Source organism: Mixophyes fleayi, chromosome 4, assembly GCF_038048845.1.
Source record: "Mixophyes fleayi isolate aMixFle1 chromosome 4, aMixFle1.hap1, whole genome shotgun sequence".
Classification (NCBI taxonomy): domain Eukaryota; kingdom Metazoa; phylum Chordata; class Amphibia; order Anura; family Limnodynastidae; genus Mixophyes; species Mixophyes fleayi.
Genome location: NC_134405.1, coordinates 13,035,034 through 13,051,645, shown reverse-complemented (window position 1 = coordinate 13,051,645; position 16,612 = coordinate 13,035,034). Strand labels below are relative to the sequence as shown.

The 16,612-nt window shown below is 44.5% G+C and overlaps 1 protein-coding gene across 1 annotated transcript in view; it reads right to left on the bottom strand.

Moving 5' to 3' along the window:
• Nucleotides 1–8,977: 8,977 nt before the first annotated feature.
• Nucleotides 8,978–16,612, bottom strand: part of LOC142151059 (uncharacterized) — a 59,671-nt gene continuing 52,036 nt past the window's right edge. Inside the window, 2 exon segments of the mRNA XM_075206351.1 lie at nt 8,978–9,192; nt 9,194–10,481. Coding sequence (XP_075062452.1) covers nt 9,093–9,192; nt 9,194–10,481 — 1,388 coding nt within the window. The 3' untranslated portion in view covers nt 8,978–9,092.

The window sequence follows — 16,612 nt, the reverse complement described above, 5'->3', positions numbered from 1 at the left end:
TTCTAAAACTATCTTCAGGTTTTGGATTTCGCCAAAAATCATCATGTGTTTTGGTTTTTGTGAGGATACCAGGTTTTTTGAACTGAAGTTCACTAGGTTACCCGGCTCCCCTTAGGTTCAGAAATAACACAGGCAAGGAGGAGAACGAAAGATACAACACTAACTTTACTTTTATTACAGTAAGACAACAGAATATAAGACTACACACTTTAAACAATAGTTCAGTGGATCACCAGTATCAATAGGAGTCCCAGCAGGTTCCCCACCTGCAATGGCCATGTCAAATTTCTACAGGCAAAAGAGTCTGTCAACAGGAGGTCTTGGGGGTATATTTACTAAACTGAGGGTTTGAAAAAGTGGAGATGTTGCCTATAGCAACCAATCAGATTCTAGTTATTTATTTAGTGCAACCAATCGGCTAGAATCTGATTGGTTGCTATAGGCAACATCTCCACTTTTTCAAACCCTCAGTTTAGTAAATATACCCCTTTGTCTCTTGCTGTTCCCAGCTGCTTGGCCAACTCTCCACTAGCACAGTGGGGCTCTGGCTATCAAATCTCCCCACTCCTATGGTTGCACCAATTTACCCAGAGCCTGGCGAGTATCTCCCGATGGAGTGAGGTGATGACAGGTCCCAAGATAGAACACTGTTTACGGTCCTGTGAAAAGGTTAAGATTTTTTGGAAGGCTGTTGAGGAATACATTGTAAAACATTTAAAAATTCAGTTTAAAATAACTAGTGATTGGGTGCTGTGGAATATATATGATCAGGACAGTAGTCAATATTTAACAACGGGCAATAAAAAAATATTGCTGATGATCGCAGCAGCATCAAAAAAAGACCATTATCTCAATGGATATCCTCGGATATCCCTAATATAGATTCAATGATTATTGGAGCTTCTCTCTTCTACCAAATATACTGGTTAGAAACTATTAATGATAAAGAAAAAATGAGAAATAGATTTCTCAAAACGTAGACTTTGTATATAAATATATTACCCTTTGATAAAAAAGAACTTCTTAGGTCTTTTTTTAATATATGTTTTAGACATAATTGTTTGTCAATATGGAATGAGATATTAAAATTGTTATTGTAACAGGATATATGTAATATTTGTACTCTAAAGTTTTGTTTATTTGTACTCTAACCTTAAAAATAAAAAAAATCACTACCTACAGCCACACCACCCTGAAAAAGTCCTGTGTGCTGCCCACAATGGTGCTGTGAAGTAGTAAAAGAGGTGTGAGTCAAGTTGAAATCACTCCTTACAGCCGCACCACCCTGAAGAAGCCCAATAATTATTATTATTATTAATTTTTATTTATAGGGCGCCACTAGGTATCCGTAGCGCCGTACAGGGACAGACAGAAACACGATACAGGGTGAGACAGCACGGTACAGTTAACAAAAAGCACAGTAACTCAGAAGCTCAATGTACAGCTGGATGAGAGGTGAGAGCCCCCAGCGGGGTAGAGAGGGGGGTAAAAGGGCAGGAGGACCTCACGGAAGAGACATGGAGCTGGAGAGCAGAGTTAAGGTGGTGGAGAACAGAAGGAGAGGAGGCCCTGCTCGAAGGAGCGTACAGTCTAAGGGGAGGGTAGGACGGACAGAGACGCGATGGTGGGAGGAGGGAATGGGGAGAACGGAGGCAGAGACGGAGAGGGGTGAGAGGAGAATGAAAAGGAGGGAGGTAAGAGGGGGACAGAAGTGGGAGGGGGTAGGGGAGACTGGGAGGAGGACAATTAGGTGGGGGACTGGAGGGCTTTAGGGAAGAGGTGAGTTTTTAAGGCCCGTTTGAAGCTGGACAAGTTGGGGGAAGTTCTGATGGAGCGGGGGAGCTGGTTCCAGTGGAGGAGGGCAGCGCGGGAGAAGTCTTGGATGCGAGCATGGGAGGAGGTAATCAGGGGGGAAGAGAGGCGGCGGCCGTTAGCCGAACGCAGAGGGCGGGATGGAGCGTGAATGGAGATTAGGTTGGAGATGTAGGGAGCAGTGGAGTTAGAGAGGGCCTTGAAAGTAAGAGTGAGGAGCTTGAACACGATTCTGTAGGGGATGGGGAGCCAGTGGAGGGATTGGTAGAGGGGGGAGACAGAAGAGGAGCGGTGAGAAAGGAAAATGAGCCGAGCAGCAGCATTGAGTATGGAGCGAAGGAGAGCGAAATGAGAGCGGGGGTGGCCAGTAAGGAGGAGGTTACAGTAGTCCAAGCGGGAGATAATAAGAGAGTGGACAAGAGCTTTAGTGGCATCTTGGGAGAGGCAGGGCCGAATGCGTGCGATGTTGCGCTGCTGGAAGCGGCAAGACTTAGCAAGAGAGAGGATATGAGGGGCAAAGGAGAGAGAGGAGTCCAGGGTGACACCGAGGCAGCGAAGTTGAGAGACAGGGGAAATAGAGGAGTTGAGAGCGGTGATAGAAAGGTCGGAAGGAGAGGGGGAGTGAGTGGGGGGAAAGACAATAAGTTCAGTTTTAGTGAGATTAAGTTTGAGGAATCTAGAGGACATCCAGGAGGAGATGGCGGAGAGACAGGCTGACACCCTGGAGAGGAGGGAGGGAGAGAGATAGGGAGAGGAAAGGTAGAGTTGGGTGTCATCCGCATAAAGGTGGTACTTGAGACCAAAGGAGCTGATGAGTTCCCCCAGGGAAGAGGTGTAAAGAGAGAACAGTAGGGATCCGAGAACAGAGCCTTGGGGGACCCCTACTGGAAGGCAGGATGGGGGGAAATAGATCCAGAGGTGGTGACGGAGAAGGTACGGTCAGCAAGGTAAGAGGTGAGCCAGGACAGGGCAGAGCCGGAGAGGCCAAAGGATTGAAGGGTGTGGAGCAAGAGCGGGTGGTCAACGGTGTCGAAGGCCGCTGAGAGATCCAAGAGAATGAGAAGGGAGAAGTGGCCCCTAGCTTTGGCAGAGAGATCGTTGGTGACTATGGCCAGGGCAGTTTCAGTGGAGTGGAGGGGGCGGAAGCCAGATTGGAGAGGATCGAGGAGGGAGTGATCAGAGAGAGGTAGGTGGAGAGGCGGCTGCAGATGAGCCTCTCAAGTATTTTGAAGGCAAAGGAGAGAAGAGAGATGGGGCGATAGTTGGAGAGAGAGGTGGGGTCGAGATTAGGTTTCTTAAGAATGGGGGTACAAGAGCGTGTTTGAAGGAGGAGGGGAAGATGCCGGTGGAGAGGGCGAGGTGGGAGCAGGTGGCGGGGGAAAAGGAGCGAATGCCTGATCTTGGGAACCATGCAGGGAAGAACCTGGTTAGAAGTTGCATGGGAGACTATCTGGGAATACCAAGTGCTGTAGTTTTTTTCTGTTGTGCATGCTTCCTACAGTGGTGGTGCTGTGAAGCAGAAGAGGTGTAAGTCACGTTTAAATCACTACCTACAGGCACAACCTCTTGAACAAGTCCAATCTCATCTGATCTTGGAAGCCATGCATGGTTGGAAATGGCTAATACTTGGATGGGAGACCACCTGGGCATACCAGGTTCTGTATGCTTTCTTCTCTCCTACAATGGTGGTGTTGAGAAGTAGAAAAGGTGTAAGTCAAGTTTAAATCACTGCCTACAGCCACACCACCTTGAACAAGCCCAATCTTGTTTGATCTTGGAAGCCATACAGGGTTGAACCTTGTTAGTACATGGATGGGAGACCACATGGGGAAACCAGGTTCTGTAGGATTTTTCTCTCTCCTATAATGGTGGTGTTGAGAATTAGAAGAAGTGTAAGTCAAGTTTCAAACACTGCTTACAGCCACACCACCTTGACTAAGTCTAATCACATCTGATCTTGGAAGTCATGCAGGGTTGGGCCTGCAGGGTGGAGTGGCTGTAGGCAATGATTTATACTTGATATACACCTCTACAATCCATTAGTCAAAATTTTCAATAATAATAATAATTCAATTAAAAGCAAATTTGGGACCCAAGCAACTTGTTACAAAGTGAAAGTGACTTGAGACGTGAAGTACTCTGAGAAGTTAATCCTTCTGTTATTACTTGTGTGTACATATGTAATTCCAATTGATAATGTTTGTAATTAAAAATCAAATGTAATATATGGGGACTGACTGTAAATAATGCCCCAAACAACATATGAAGATCCTGGCCAGGGAAATCCAGAAAGCGAAATGGAGGATCCACAGAAATATGTTTGAGGCTTCAGATAAGCTTGTCTTTTCTATTTTGATGTAGTAGGGGCATATGTATTTTATTTCTGTATTAAAGCTGTAACTATTACTTGCAGTTGGATTGTGATATGTCATCTTTCAAGCCTGGATTTGGTACCCTTGTATTCTGTTTGAGTTAATTACTCTCTAAGATGTATTGCACCATGATATTGTTTTCTGAGTTCTATTTTCAATATCTCTCTGTCTGGAATAGGAAGATTCTCATTGCAAGACCCTTGGAAATAGGCTTGTTTTCATCAGATAAGCTTCTATTTATTCACTATTTGGTACAAGGCTACACCCCTATTTGGGCTTGGTTTATTCCAATATTTTTGTTTTTGGTACACTATGGGGGGTATTCAATTGTCAGTGAGTTGTTTTTTTTACTGCGTTGTCATTTTAACGCTGTTTTTTATCATCTTCGAGCGGGTTAACTTTACCCGCAATTCAATTCCATTTTTAACGCTATGTTTTTTTTCATGAAATGGTCCTCTCGCGCTCCAGTTGAAGGTCTATTGAAAGTATAGGGCGTGCGAGAGGCAGCTATTAAATTGTTTTTTAACATGGCACGTTAAACATGCAAATATGCTGTTTTATCTTGCACCTCCTTGGGGTGTGTTAAAAATAAAAAAAACTCTGAAATCATGTAATAATGTGAAAAAAAAGGTAAACTTATGTTTTTAACTAATGCCTAACTTGTGTAAGTTGATTTTCTTTCGAAAAAATAATGAAATAAAAAAATAAATAAAAAAAAATCACTAATTAATTATATTTATGTATGTTTTTGGTACAAATATGAATGTAGTAATGTGTTTTGACATGGTATAGATGATTCTATGGTAAAAAATAGTTTAATTAAAAAATATGTTAAAAAAAAAAGTACTGTAATGTAGATATAATCAATGTGTAATGCAATCTAATGTATGGAAATGTATGCAAAACCTTTTTTTGTGTTATACATGACAGCGTTAAACTCCCCTTCACTCTCCTAAAATCTTGCAAACACAATGATTAACGCGCGGCGGTAGCATTCCCTCTTTTTCAATTGAATTGCACGAGTTTTCCCGCTGTGCTAACTAAAAACGGTCGCTATTGCCGTCAAAAACCCGCGGGCGATTTTTTTAAAAATTTTTTGGTACCCTGCGGGGGAAAAAAAAACTTGCTAACAATTGAATACCCCCTTATGTACCCCGCTTCTTTTTGTTTCATATCCTAGGTCTTTGGCACTTGCAAATAAGTGCTGGAATTTGGAAGCGGTCTACTGTATGAGACTTTATTTATATTTCTGCACTGACACTTTTTTGTTTCACAAATTTCACCTAGCGCCGTCACTGCTTATTATTTTTCTTATATATATATATATATATATATATATATATCTACTATATAAATGCCTAGTGGCGTGTGTGGGGAAAAAAAAACCAAGCTGCAGCGCCACCTGCTGGGCAGAGTTATACACTGACCTATATATTTCTTGAAGGAGAAGTGACAGTTGGGAGTGGTTGGTGGTTGCCGGGGGTGACATTGGGGAGCTTTTAACACCTTAAGTAGCTTGATGAAGGAGAAGGATGAGGTGATGGAGAAAAATGATGAGGTGGTGACATGTGGACAAAACCACGTTAAAAAAGGGCGCTTGCGTCGGGAAGTAACGCTCTTCCCCTGAGGAGGCCTGGGATAGGCCCAAATGCATGACAACACCTGAAGTAGCTTGATTTGACTAGACTGCATGAGTATCATGCACAGGTTAACTTGTATATATATATATATATATACACACATATATATATATATATATACACATATATATATATATATATATATATATATATATATATATACACACATACACACAAGTGATTGGTTGTAACTTGCATTCTAATAAACGCCAACATGCGTTTTGCTGGCTGCTTTCTCCATTTTGGATAATGCAATAAAGAAATGGAATCATTTTAATGTATATCAATAAAAAATTTATGGAAATATAGTCACAATGCATCCCACCAACAGCCTGTTTCTTGTTTTTGATCAAATAGTTGGGTATTACTTAAGTGTATTCATTGTATAGTATATATTTTTTATGCTAACAGAGGATCACGTTACTATTGTTCAGGTTTAACTGAGCCTTGCATTGGAAGCTATTTTCATGTGCTGATAAAGTTTAAATAGTAAAACCTATCTGCTGGAAAATTGACATGGAGACAAAACTTGTTTGGGATATTTTCAGGGTAACAAAGAAAATTCGAATTACATCTTATTGGAAATGTGTCAATCTCAAAGTGAAGGATAACAGAATGTTATCCATGAAACATCTAACTTTATTTTAATTACAGATATGTAAATTTTAAAAAATTGCATTGAAGTTTATTAGATACATGCGTGGCTGTAATATAAACTGTAAGTGACGGCAACATGAGACAGATTGCTGCCTTTTCTGCTCACCTTGCCAAATATAAATTATTACTAATAGTCCACATCTATTAGCTGGGGGCTCTATCTGGCATGGGGGCAGGGAAATTTTTAACTAATAGCCCAGTGATTCCCAAACTTTTTCAGTTCCTGGCACCCTTAGGGTTTTTCAAAGCACCCCACCAAATAATTACAAAGCAGTCCTGTTTTATAAGTAGTTGGGTCAAAATAACATAAGTATTTAGGATGATGATGATGATAGATCAGAACAGAAATACTTTTATTTTAAGAATTAAGATGTTTGCAAAAATAATACACATGAATCCAAGGGAAAATAATATTTTTATATTTTTTTCAATTATATTTCAAAGAACAATTTATAGCTATCATTAAGAGGGATAAAAATCAAACAAAATAAAAGAACAATATGTAGAAAAATCATTACATTGTGCCCCTTCTTGCTCACACTGCCCCTTCACCATTACACTGTGCCCCTTCATGCTCACAACTGCCCCTTCACTATTACACTGAGCCCCTTCTTGCTCACACTACCCCTTAACTATTACACTGTGACCCTTCTTGCTCACACTACCCCTTAACTATTACACGGAGCCCCTTCCTGCTCACACTGCCCCTTCACTATTACACTGTGACCTTTCATGCTCACACTGCCCTTTCACTATTACACTGTGACCTTTCATGCTCACACTGCCCTTTCACTATTACACTGTGACCTTTCATGCTCACACTGCCCCTTCACCATTGCACCGCGCCCTCATTTTTTCTTTTGCCCCTCCATCGCTGTTTCCTATCACTATTTCCTCTCCATTATTTTACTTACCTTATTTGGCCTTCTTTTTTCTGTCTTCTTTCTACCAGCTCCTCTCTGTGCGGCTCCTCACTGAAGATGTGGGATGAGATGAGAACAGAACAAGAAGGAGGGTGCTGCCTGGGAGCCGCCGGATTGGTATTTTGTCTTTTTTTTGCCCTAGCTGCAGCACCACTGTGACAGCACCTCGGTACCCCAGAGAGCGGTGGGGCACACTTTGGGCACCATAATAGCCTAAAGTTGGCTAACAGGATGGCCTATGTAGGCCTACCCACCTAGTAGAGGCCAGGGAAGATTAATCCTTACCCACTCATCCGTGTAATTTATACAGAAACCAGCTGTCATTATGACACTATATTTCAGATTTAGTAATCCCAGCTAATAGTCATCTGGGGGTTTTCAAGCAGCTTGGGATCCACTTTCAGTTTTGGAGACGTAGGGGTAAATGCATCAAGCTGCGATTTTTTGAGTGATTTAAAATCGCCAGAAATCGCGAGAGTTAACCGGCGATACGAGTCCCCAAGTAAAATAATTTTATTATTTTTAATAAAATTATATAGTTTAAAAGAGGTGTGTGATTTATTTAAATTTTTGCTTGTGGTCCTACGTGGCTCAGCGAGCCCCGGGTCTCAGGCCACGTTTGCCCTTGTGGCTCTCCAAGTGCCAGTATGCCCTATTAATGGCAGCCTGGGACTTGTAGTTCCACAAAGTGTTTTGACCATTATTAACCATTTTATTACTCCACACCCACCGCCCAGGGGTGTAGGAAGAGCCCTAGTGCTTTCATCACAGGGCTGGTTACCCCAAGCGGTGGGGCCCAACTGCCTAGAGAATCCAGCCCTGTGCTGAATGGCCTGGGGCTGAGTGTCATTATGGCAGGGAGACCCCACTCTACGGATCCCCTGTTATAATGCCACCAGCCCCGGCTGGCTTGCCTAGTCCTGGTTATTGTAAGATTGGGGGAATCCCACGCTTTTTGTCCCACCTTGATGTTTCGACTACCAGCCAAGGCTGGTAATACAAGGGTTAATATGATTAGGAGGGAGGATCTCATGTTGTTTTTTTTACCCTAATTCTAACTTTTAACACTGTATAGAGCCTGTGGGTCCACTTGTCAGTGGTTTTAATATTGTAGATGGTCGGTGTAAATATATGTTATAATAAATCTGGGTTATTGCTTATCAGTGTCAGTACGAGCTTTTATGCCAGAACCACACAGATTTCCAAAAACTTGCATCCTAGTCCCTAACAGGGGTCCATTGAAGCTAAAAGTGTCTCCCAGACAAATCTCAGGTTATCAGCAACTGGATTCGGGTATAGTTTTCTCTTTTGACTATTGTGTCAACAGATCACTTTGGGAGCATTTAATAAACGATGAAATGACTGCATGGAATTCAAGGAAATTACACAATACAGAACCCTATATAAGGACCACAAAAGGGGAAAAATAAAATAATGGAACATTTATTGATAACCAACTTCATGCACCTGCCCACCTTTCCCCCACATACTCTTCCCTCCAAACCTTATTCAGGTTATTCCTTTCCTTAACTTTTTTCCCTGGTTTAAATAATATTTAAAAACACAAGTCGTCCTGGTTAGCAATTACAGGTTTTATTAACTTAATTGAATATCATGTCCATATATGTACAGTGCATTTTTTAAACTACTTAGAAACTATATAATGAATAAAAAGTATACAAATCATATTATATAAGCCTCTGCCTGTGACTTCTCTGATGTCTTCTAAGATTTGATTTGTGTGTAAAACATTTCCCACACTCAGAACATGAGAATGGTTGCTCATTTGTGACTTCTCTGATGTCTACTAAGATTTGATTTGTGTGTAAAACATTTCCCACAGTCAGTACATGAAAATGGTTTCTCGCCAGTGTGAATTCTCTGATGTACAACAAGATATGATTTACATGTAAAACATTCCCCACACTCAGAACATGAAAATGGTTTTTCGCCAGTGTGAATTCTCTTATGGCTATTAAGTTGTGATTTTCGTGTAAAACATTTGCCACATTCATAACATGAAAATGGTTTCTCACCTGTGTGAGTCCTCTGATGTGTAACAAGATGTAGTTTATATGTAAAACTCTCCCCACACTCAAAACATAGAAATGCTTTCTCACCTGTATGAGTTCTCTGATGTGTAACAAGCTGTGATTCATACGTAAAACATTTCCCACACTCAGAACATGCAAATGGTTGCTCACCTGTGTGACTTCTCTGATGCAGATAAAGATTCCATTTACGCGAAAAACATTTCCCACACTCAGAACATGGATATGGTTCCTCACCTGTGTGCCTTCTCTGATGTACAACAAGATATGATTTACATGTAAAACATTTCCCACAGACAGAACATGAAAATGGTTCCTCACCTGTGTGCTTTCTCAGATGTGCAATAAGATATGATTTACATGTAAAACATTTCCCACACACAGAACATGAAAATGGTTTCTCGCCAGTATGAATTCTCATATGGCTATTAAGTTGTGATTTTCGTGTAAAACATTTCCCACACTCAGAACATGGAAATGGTTGCTCACCTGTGTGATTCATCTTATGTGTAACAAGACATGATTTTCGTTTAAAACTTTTCCCACACTCAGAACATGAAAATGGTTTCTCACCTGTGTGAGTTCTCTGATGTGTAACAAGATGTGATTTATATGTAAAACATTTCCCACACTCAGAACATGAAAATGTTTTTTTGCCAATGTGAATTCTCATATGGCTATTAAGTTGTGATTTTCGTGTAAAACATTTGTCACACTCAGGACATGAAAATGTTTTCTCACCTGTGTGAGTTCTCTGATGTCTTACAAAGACTGACTGAGGTATAAAACATTTATCAACTTCAGAACAGGAAAATATTTTATCATCTCCATGAGATGTAGTATCTGAAGAACATTCCTCATGAATAGAGGGATCGGATGATATATCCGCATTGAGAAGTATTGGATGTATATTTCGGTTAATGGAGTTTTCTCCTGGAGAATCTCGTATGATGTTGCGATCTTCTGTTTTAAATTCTGGAGTCAAAATGAGTTGTCCCTCTGAGGTATTCCTGCTTTTGTGTTCATCTGTTGGGAAAAAAATGTTTAGAGATAGACATCTTGGAGCAAATGTATCAAACTATTAAAAAGGAAAAGTGAAGGTGTTGCCCATAGCAACCAATATACATAAAAAGTTGGCACCCACACAGGAACATCAATAGACATCTCTATTATTATACTGTCACTGACAATCCACTTAATTTCGATTCATGGGTGGTGCTCTCCCAGAAATTACTTAGTAAACAAGAGAAATGAGACAAGTTTCTGATATGGAGACACTCTTCTCGGTCCACATTGATTAATTAAAATCTCAACATGTATTTATATTCATTAAAACCTTTACCAAACCGTGCATTTGTACACAATCTATTTATTAAAATAATAGTGATAAAAAATACAGTAATGTTAAAATTGGTTGAAGCTTCAACCTAGGAGTCCTCAATCTTCAATCAGTAACTACCTAGACAAAGCGAGATGTGAAGTATATGTTAATGTTAAGCATATGAGGACGCCAATTTTTAAGAGACTCAACTGCATAAATCAGCAATGTTGGTGGGGATCACTAAACTGCTACAACTATGTAAGTGAGATCAAAGCTAATATAATCTAACAATCCGGCATAGTGCTATACATCTACAGCATAATAATGAGTGGTATTCAGGAATGAAACTACCATAGCGACCTAGTGAATTAATCTCCTTCACAAATAGTCTCATATGCACATAATAGCATTGTGACAGGTAAATAAAACTGTGGATAAAGTTATACAAAACAGAAAAGAGTGAATCCAGTACATTTGATCAGCTGAAGGTTGTAGGGTGAGAGACTGCTGACACAGACTAGGGGGTATATTTACTAAACTACGCATTTGAAAATGTGGAGATGTTGCCTATAGGAACCAGTCAGATTCTAGCTGTCATTTTTTAGAATGCACTAAATAAATGAAATCTAGAATCTGATTGGTTGCTATAGGCAACATCTCCACTTTTTCAAACCTGCAGTTCAGTAAATCTAGCCCTATGTGTCCCATCTAAAGACTGCTCCCATTAAAACAGACTCTGGGACTATATGTTCCATTAACACTCTAGCTCCGTGAATATTAGAGAGTTGATCTTTGTGGTGGAACCTAATATTGACTTTAATATTTGAAGTTTTCCTCACCTTTTAAGACTTTTCTTGAAAACTATTTAGAGTTCAAATTGAGGAAACTTTTACACCTCTTCCACCGAGCGGTGCTGCTGATGGCTGGGGTACTTTGCCTCGCTGCCCCTGGGTACCTTCTACATGCAGCCCGACCTCCAACCTGATGCCTGACCCGCCTGCCGCCTTCACGCTGCCGTCTCCTGCCGCAGCCCAACCTCCAACCTGATACCTGACCCGCCTGCCGCCTTCACGCTGCCGTCTCCTGCCGCAACCCGACCTCCAACCTGATGCCTGACCCGCCTGCCGCCTTCACGCTGCCGTCTCCTGCCGCTCCTCCTCCTGCTCCATTCGCCTGTTCTCAGCCTGCTTCCAGTGCTGCTTCCTGCCTCCACGTGGGCCAGCTTTGAAAGTGCTGGACGTGCCGAGCGCTACATCGCCGGGGGGTACATTGCTCATCCTGTTCCTGGATCTCCTGATTCCCTCCAGCGGCACGCGCCCATGTGTCCCGCTGCTCCATCTCCGGTGATCTTCGTCAGCAACAAACGGTGAGCCCGCTCTCCCCTCCCCTGCATTCACCTGATCACAGGCCGCGGATTCGGCCTGCTCCACCGGACACCCCGCCTGCTGCGGCACTCAGTTAACCCCTTGTGTCCCTCTCCGCCAGCTGCCTCTCCACGTGGGTCCCTGCTCCCCTGAAGTCTCCGTGGCTCCTTTGGCCTCAACCTCCTAGTTTCTAGGATCTAACCCCCACTCAGGGCTGCTTCTCATGCCCCTGCCCCAGCATATGGTTGATTTTATATAAAAAAAATAAAAATAAATCAGGATCATCCACCATTAATTGGTCAATTAATCACCAACACAGGGCCTGTTTATATCCATTATCCTCCCACCCCGCCTCTCCTCATGACCCCACCTGGTCCCACCGGGCTCCCCGTAACTCCTGACCCCTTGGACCCTCCGACTCTCGTACCTCTCCGGGTCTGAACTCTGCTCTGAACTGGTTATCTTGACCCTCCGGAACTCTGATCCATCCTGATCACTCAACCCCCCCAGGACTTTTCTGATCCTGCGCCTACCTCCTAATTGCTGGATCCCTGGACTACTCAGACTCCTGCAACCACCGGGATCCTCCGTGGACTCCCCCGTTCCTGAGTTATCCCTCCAGCTTCCCTGTATGGGCTCTCCGTAGCCCCTCACTGCTGTTCTTGTGTTTATCTGATCTAACCATCAATTTTTATCTTTATCTCTAACTTAATGTGCTTATTTTAATTTTAATCAAATTTATTTGTTCCACCTTTATTTTATTGTTCTCTCCCATATTGTCTTCATCATTTAGGTTGTTATTGTTTAGATTGTTATTTCATTCTCCTCCACTACACATTGTCCCATTGATTTACTGCTGCTCTTCCCCACTTTGCTTTGTCTTCATTGTATTGCTACTGCCCTTCTGTTTCACTCCGCTCCTTAATCTCTACTCTCCTACGTGCTGCCTTTCTTTGCCCCGTCAGTCTCTACTTGACCTAGCCCAATTCTCCTCCAGCCTCTGCTACCCTTTTTACCTAGCTCAATTTTCTCCTCCGGCCCCTGCTGCCTCGTCTCTCTCACTCCCGTCCCCCATATCTCAATATGCCGCCCCGCTCCTTTCCTATACCTATCCTCTCCCCGGGCCACCGCCACCTGTCCCTCTCGCACAATCCCATCCCCCTTCCTCACTCCTTCAACCTCTCTCCCAGCCCCCTTCACCGGTCCGACTCACACCCATCCCCCCGCTCCAGCAACCCCGACAATCTTATCCACATCTCCCCTCATCCTTCCCTCCCTTTCTCCTGTGCCCTCTGGAACTCAAGGTCCATCCGTAACAAACTGACCTCCATCCACGACCTCTTCGTCTCCAACTCTCTTAACCTTCTCGCCATCACTGAAACCTGGCTCACTCCCTCTGACACCACCTCACCCGCCGCCCTCTCCTATGGTGGCCTCTCCTTCACCCACTCTACCAGACCGGACGAACGTCCTGGTGGCAGAGTGGGACTTCTCATATCCCCCTGCTGTACTTTTCGGGTCATTCCTACTGTACCTTCCCTCTCTTTCTCCTCCTTTGAAGTTCACTCCATTCGTCTTTTCTCCCCCATCCATCTCCGGGTCTCCGTCATCTACCGCCCCCTTGGCCCTACCTCACTGTTCCTGGATAACTTCGCCGCCTGGCTCCCCCACTACCTTTCCTCTGACCTTCCCTCCGTCATACTCGGGGACTTAAACATCCCCATCGACAACTGCTCAGACCCTTCCACTATCAGACTTCTCTCCCTCTCCTCCTCCCTTGGTCTCACCCAGTGGACCTCCTCCCCCACCCACCATCTTGGTCACTCCCTCGACCTTGTCTTCTCGCATCTCTGCGATCTCTCAGCCTTCTCCATCTCTCCCTACCCCCTCTCCGACCACCATCTCCTCTCTTTCACTCTGTCCTCCTCCCCTGCTCCCCCCCGCTTAAAGCCACCCTCACCAGACGCAACCTTGATGCAATTGACCCCATCTCCTTCTCCTCCACTCTTGATTCTCTCCTCTCTCCCCTTCCCTCCCTGACTTGCCCTGACCAGGCATCCTGTCTCTACAACCACTCCCTCACTACTGCCCTTGACGCTGTCGCCCCTGCCTCTCCCATCCGCCGACGCTGTCTCATCCCCCAACCATGGCACTCCAAACTCACCCGCTTCCTTAAAAAGTGCTCTCGCACTGCAGAACGCCTCTGGAGGATATCTCGCTCCCTGGCTGACTTCCTTCACTTTAAATTTATCCTCTCCTCATTCTGCTCTGCCCTCTCCCTGGCTAAACAAACCTTCTTTAAATCCCTCATTTCCTTTCAGTCCTCCAATCCCCGTCGTCTCTTCGCCACCTTTAACTCCCTCCTTTCTCCCCCCCCCCCCTCCGGTCCCTCTCAGCTGATGACTTCGCCACTTTTTTTTCCTCCAAAATTGAAGCCATCAGACTCAACATCTCCTCCTCCAACCCCTCTCCCGCTGCCATTACTGCTTCACCTCCCTCTAACAAAGAACTCTGGAGCTCCTTCAGCCCCACAACAGGCGATGAAGTTCGCTCCCTCATTCTTTCCTCTCCTCCCTCCACTTGTCCTCTTGATTCTATCCCCTCTAACCTACTTCGCTCTCTCTCTCCCACTGCCTGCTCCTACCTGGCACACCTCTTCAACCTATCACTTTCCTCTGGTGTTGTACCCTCCTCATTCAAACACGCGCTCATCTCTCCTATCCTCAAAAAACCCAACCTCGACCCCTCCTCCGTCGCCAATTATCGTCCTATCTCTCTTCTCCCCTATGCCTCCAAACTTCTTGAGCAGTTAGTCTGCTGTCGTCTCAACAGATACCTCTCAGACAATTCCCTCCTCGACCCTCTCCAATCTGGTTACCGCCCCCTCCACTCCACTGAAACTGCCCTGGCTAAAGTCACCAATGACCTCCTATCAGCCAAATCCAGGGGTCATTTCTCCTTACTTATCCTCCTCGACCTCTCCGCGGCCTTTGACACCGTGGACCACCCCCTCCTTCTGCAAACTCTTCTCTCTCTAGGCCTCTCTGGTTCTGTCCATGCCTGGTTCTGCTCTTACCTTGCTAACCGCACCTTCTCTGTCTCCACGTCCGGCTCTTCCACCGCCCCCACGCCCCTCTAAGTAGGAGTCCCCCAGGGCTCTGTTCTCGGCCCCCTTCTCTTTTCGCTCTACACTTCCTCTCTTGGTGCGCTCATCTCCTCCTTTGGTCTTCAGTATCACCTTTATGCTGACAACATTCAACTCTACATCTCCTCTCCTGATCTCTCGTCCACCCTCCTCTCTCGTGTATCTGACTGCCTCTCTGCCATCTCCTCCTGGATGTCCTCACGCTTTCTCAAAATTAACATCTCCAAAACGGAACTCATAGTCTTTCCTCCTTCCAGACTCCCCTCTCACCACAACCTCTCAATCGTTGTTAACAACACTACCATCTCATCTGTCACCCAACTCCGTTGCCTGGGTGTCACCCTTGACTCCTCTCTCTCTTTTGCCCCCACGCCCAATCCCTTGCTCAAGCCTGTCGCTTCCAACTGCGCAACATTGCCCGCATCCGACCCTTCCTTTCACAAGACGCCACCAAAACCATCATCCATGCACTCATCATCTCCCGCCTGGACTACTGCAACCTCCTCCTCACTGGCCTCCCTCTCTCCCATCTCGCCCCGCTCCGATCTGTACTCAATGCAGCTGCCAGACTTATCTTTCTCTCACGTCGCTCCTCCTCTGCCTCCCCTCTCTACCAGGCCTTACACTGGCTCCCTTTCCCTTACAGAATCCTCTTAAACTCCTTACTACCACTTACAAAGCTCTCTCCCAGTCTACTGCTCCCTACATCTCTAACCTCCTTACCATTCATACTCCCGCTCGCTCCCTGCGCTCGGCAAACGACCGCCGCCTCTCCTCCACTCTCATTACCTCTTCCCACTCCCGAGTCCAAGACTTTTCCCGAGCTGCCCCCTTGCACTGGAATGACCTCCCTCGCTCCATCCGTCTCGCTCCCAATCTGTGCTCCTTCAAACGGACACTCAAAACTCACCTGTTCCTGAAAGCCTACCAACCATCCACTTAACCCCTCATCCACTCTGCTTGTTCTCCCTCCTCTCCCCTGGTCCCTTTTTCTCCATTGCATCACTGCCTCCCTTCATGCCCGTTTTGTCCACCCTCCCTTAGGATGTAAGCTCGTATGAGCAGGGCCCCTCTCCCCTCCTGTCTTCATACCGACTCTTCTGCTCCGCCCTCACTCCATATGTCTGCCCGGAGTTTCCGAAGCATTGGTACTTAGTGTTTATTGTTCTGTGATGTTTTACCCTGTATGGTCTACTGTTCGTATTATGTAAGGCGCTGCGAAAACCCTGTGGCGCCAAACAAATAAATGATAATAATAATAATAATAATACAGATGGATTTCCCTATAAATGCACTTTAGGGTTAATATATAACAACAAAAATTTCC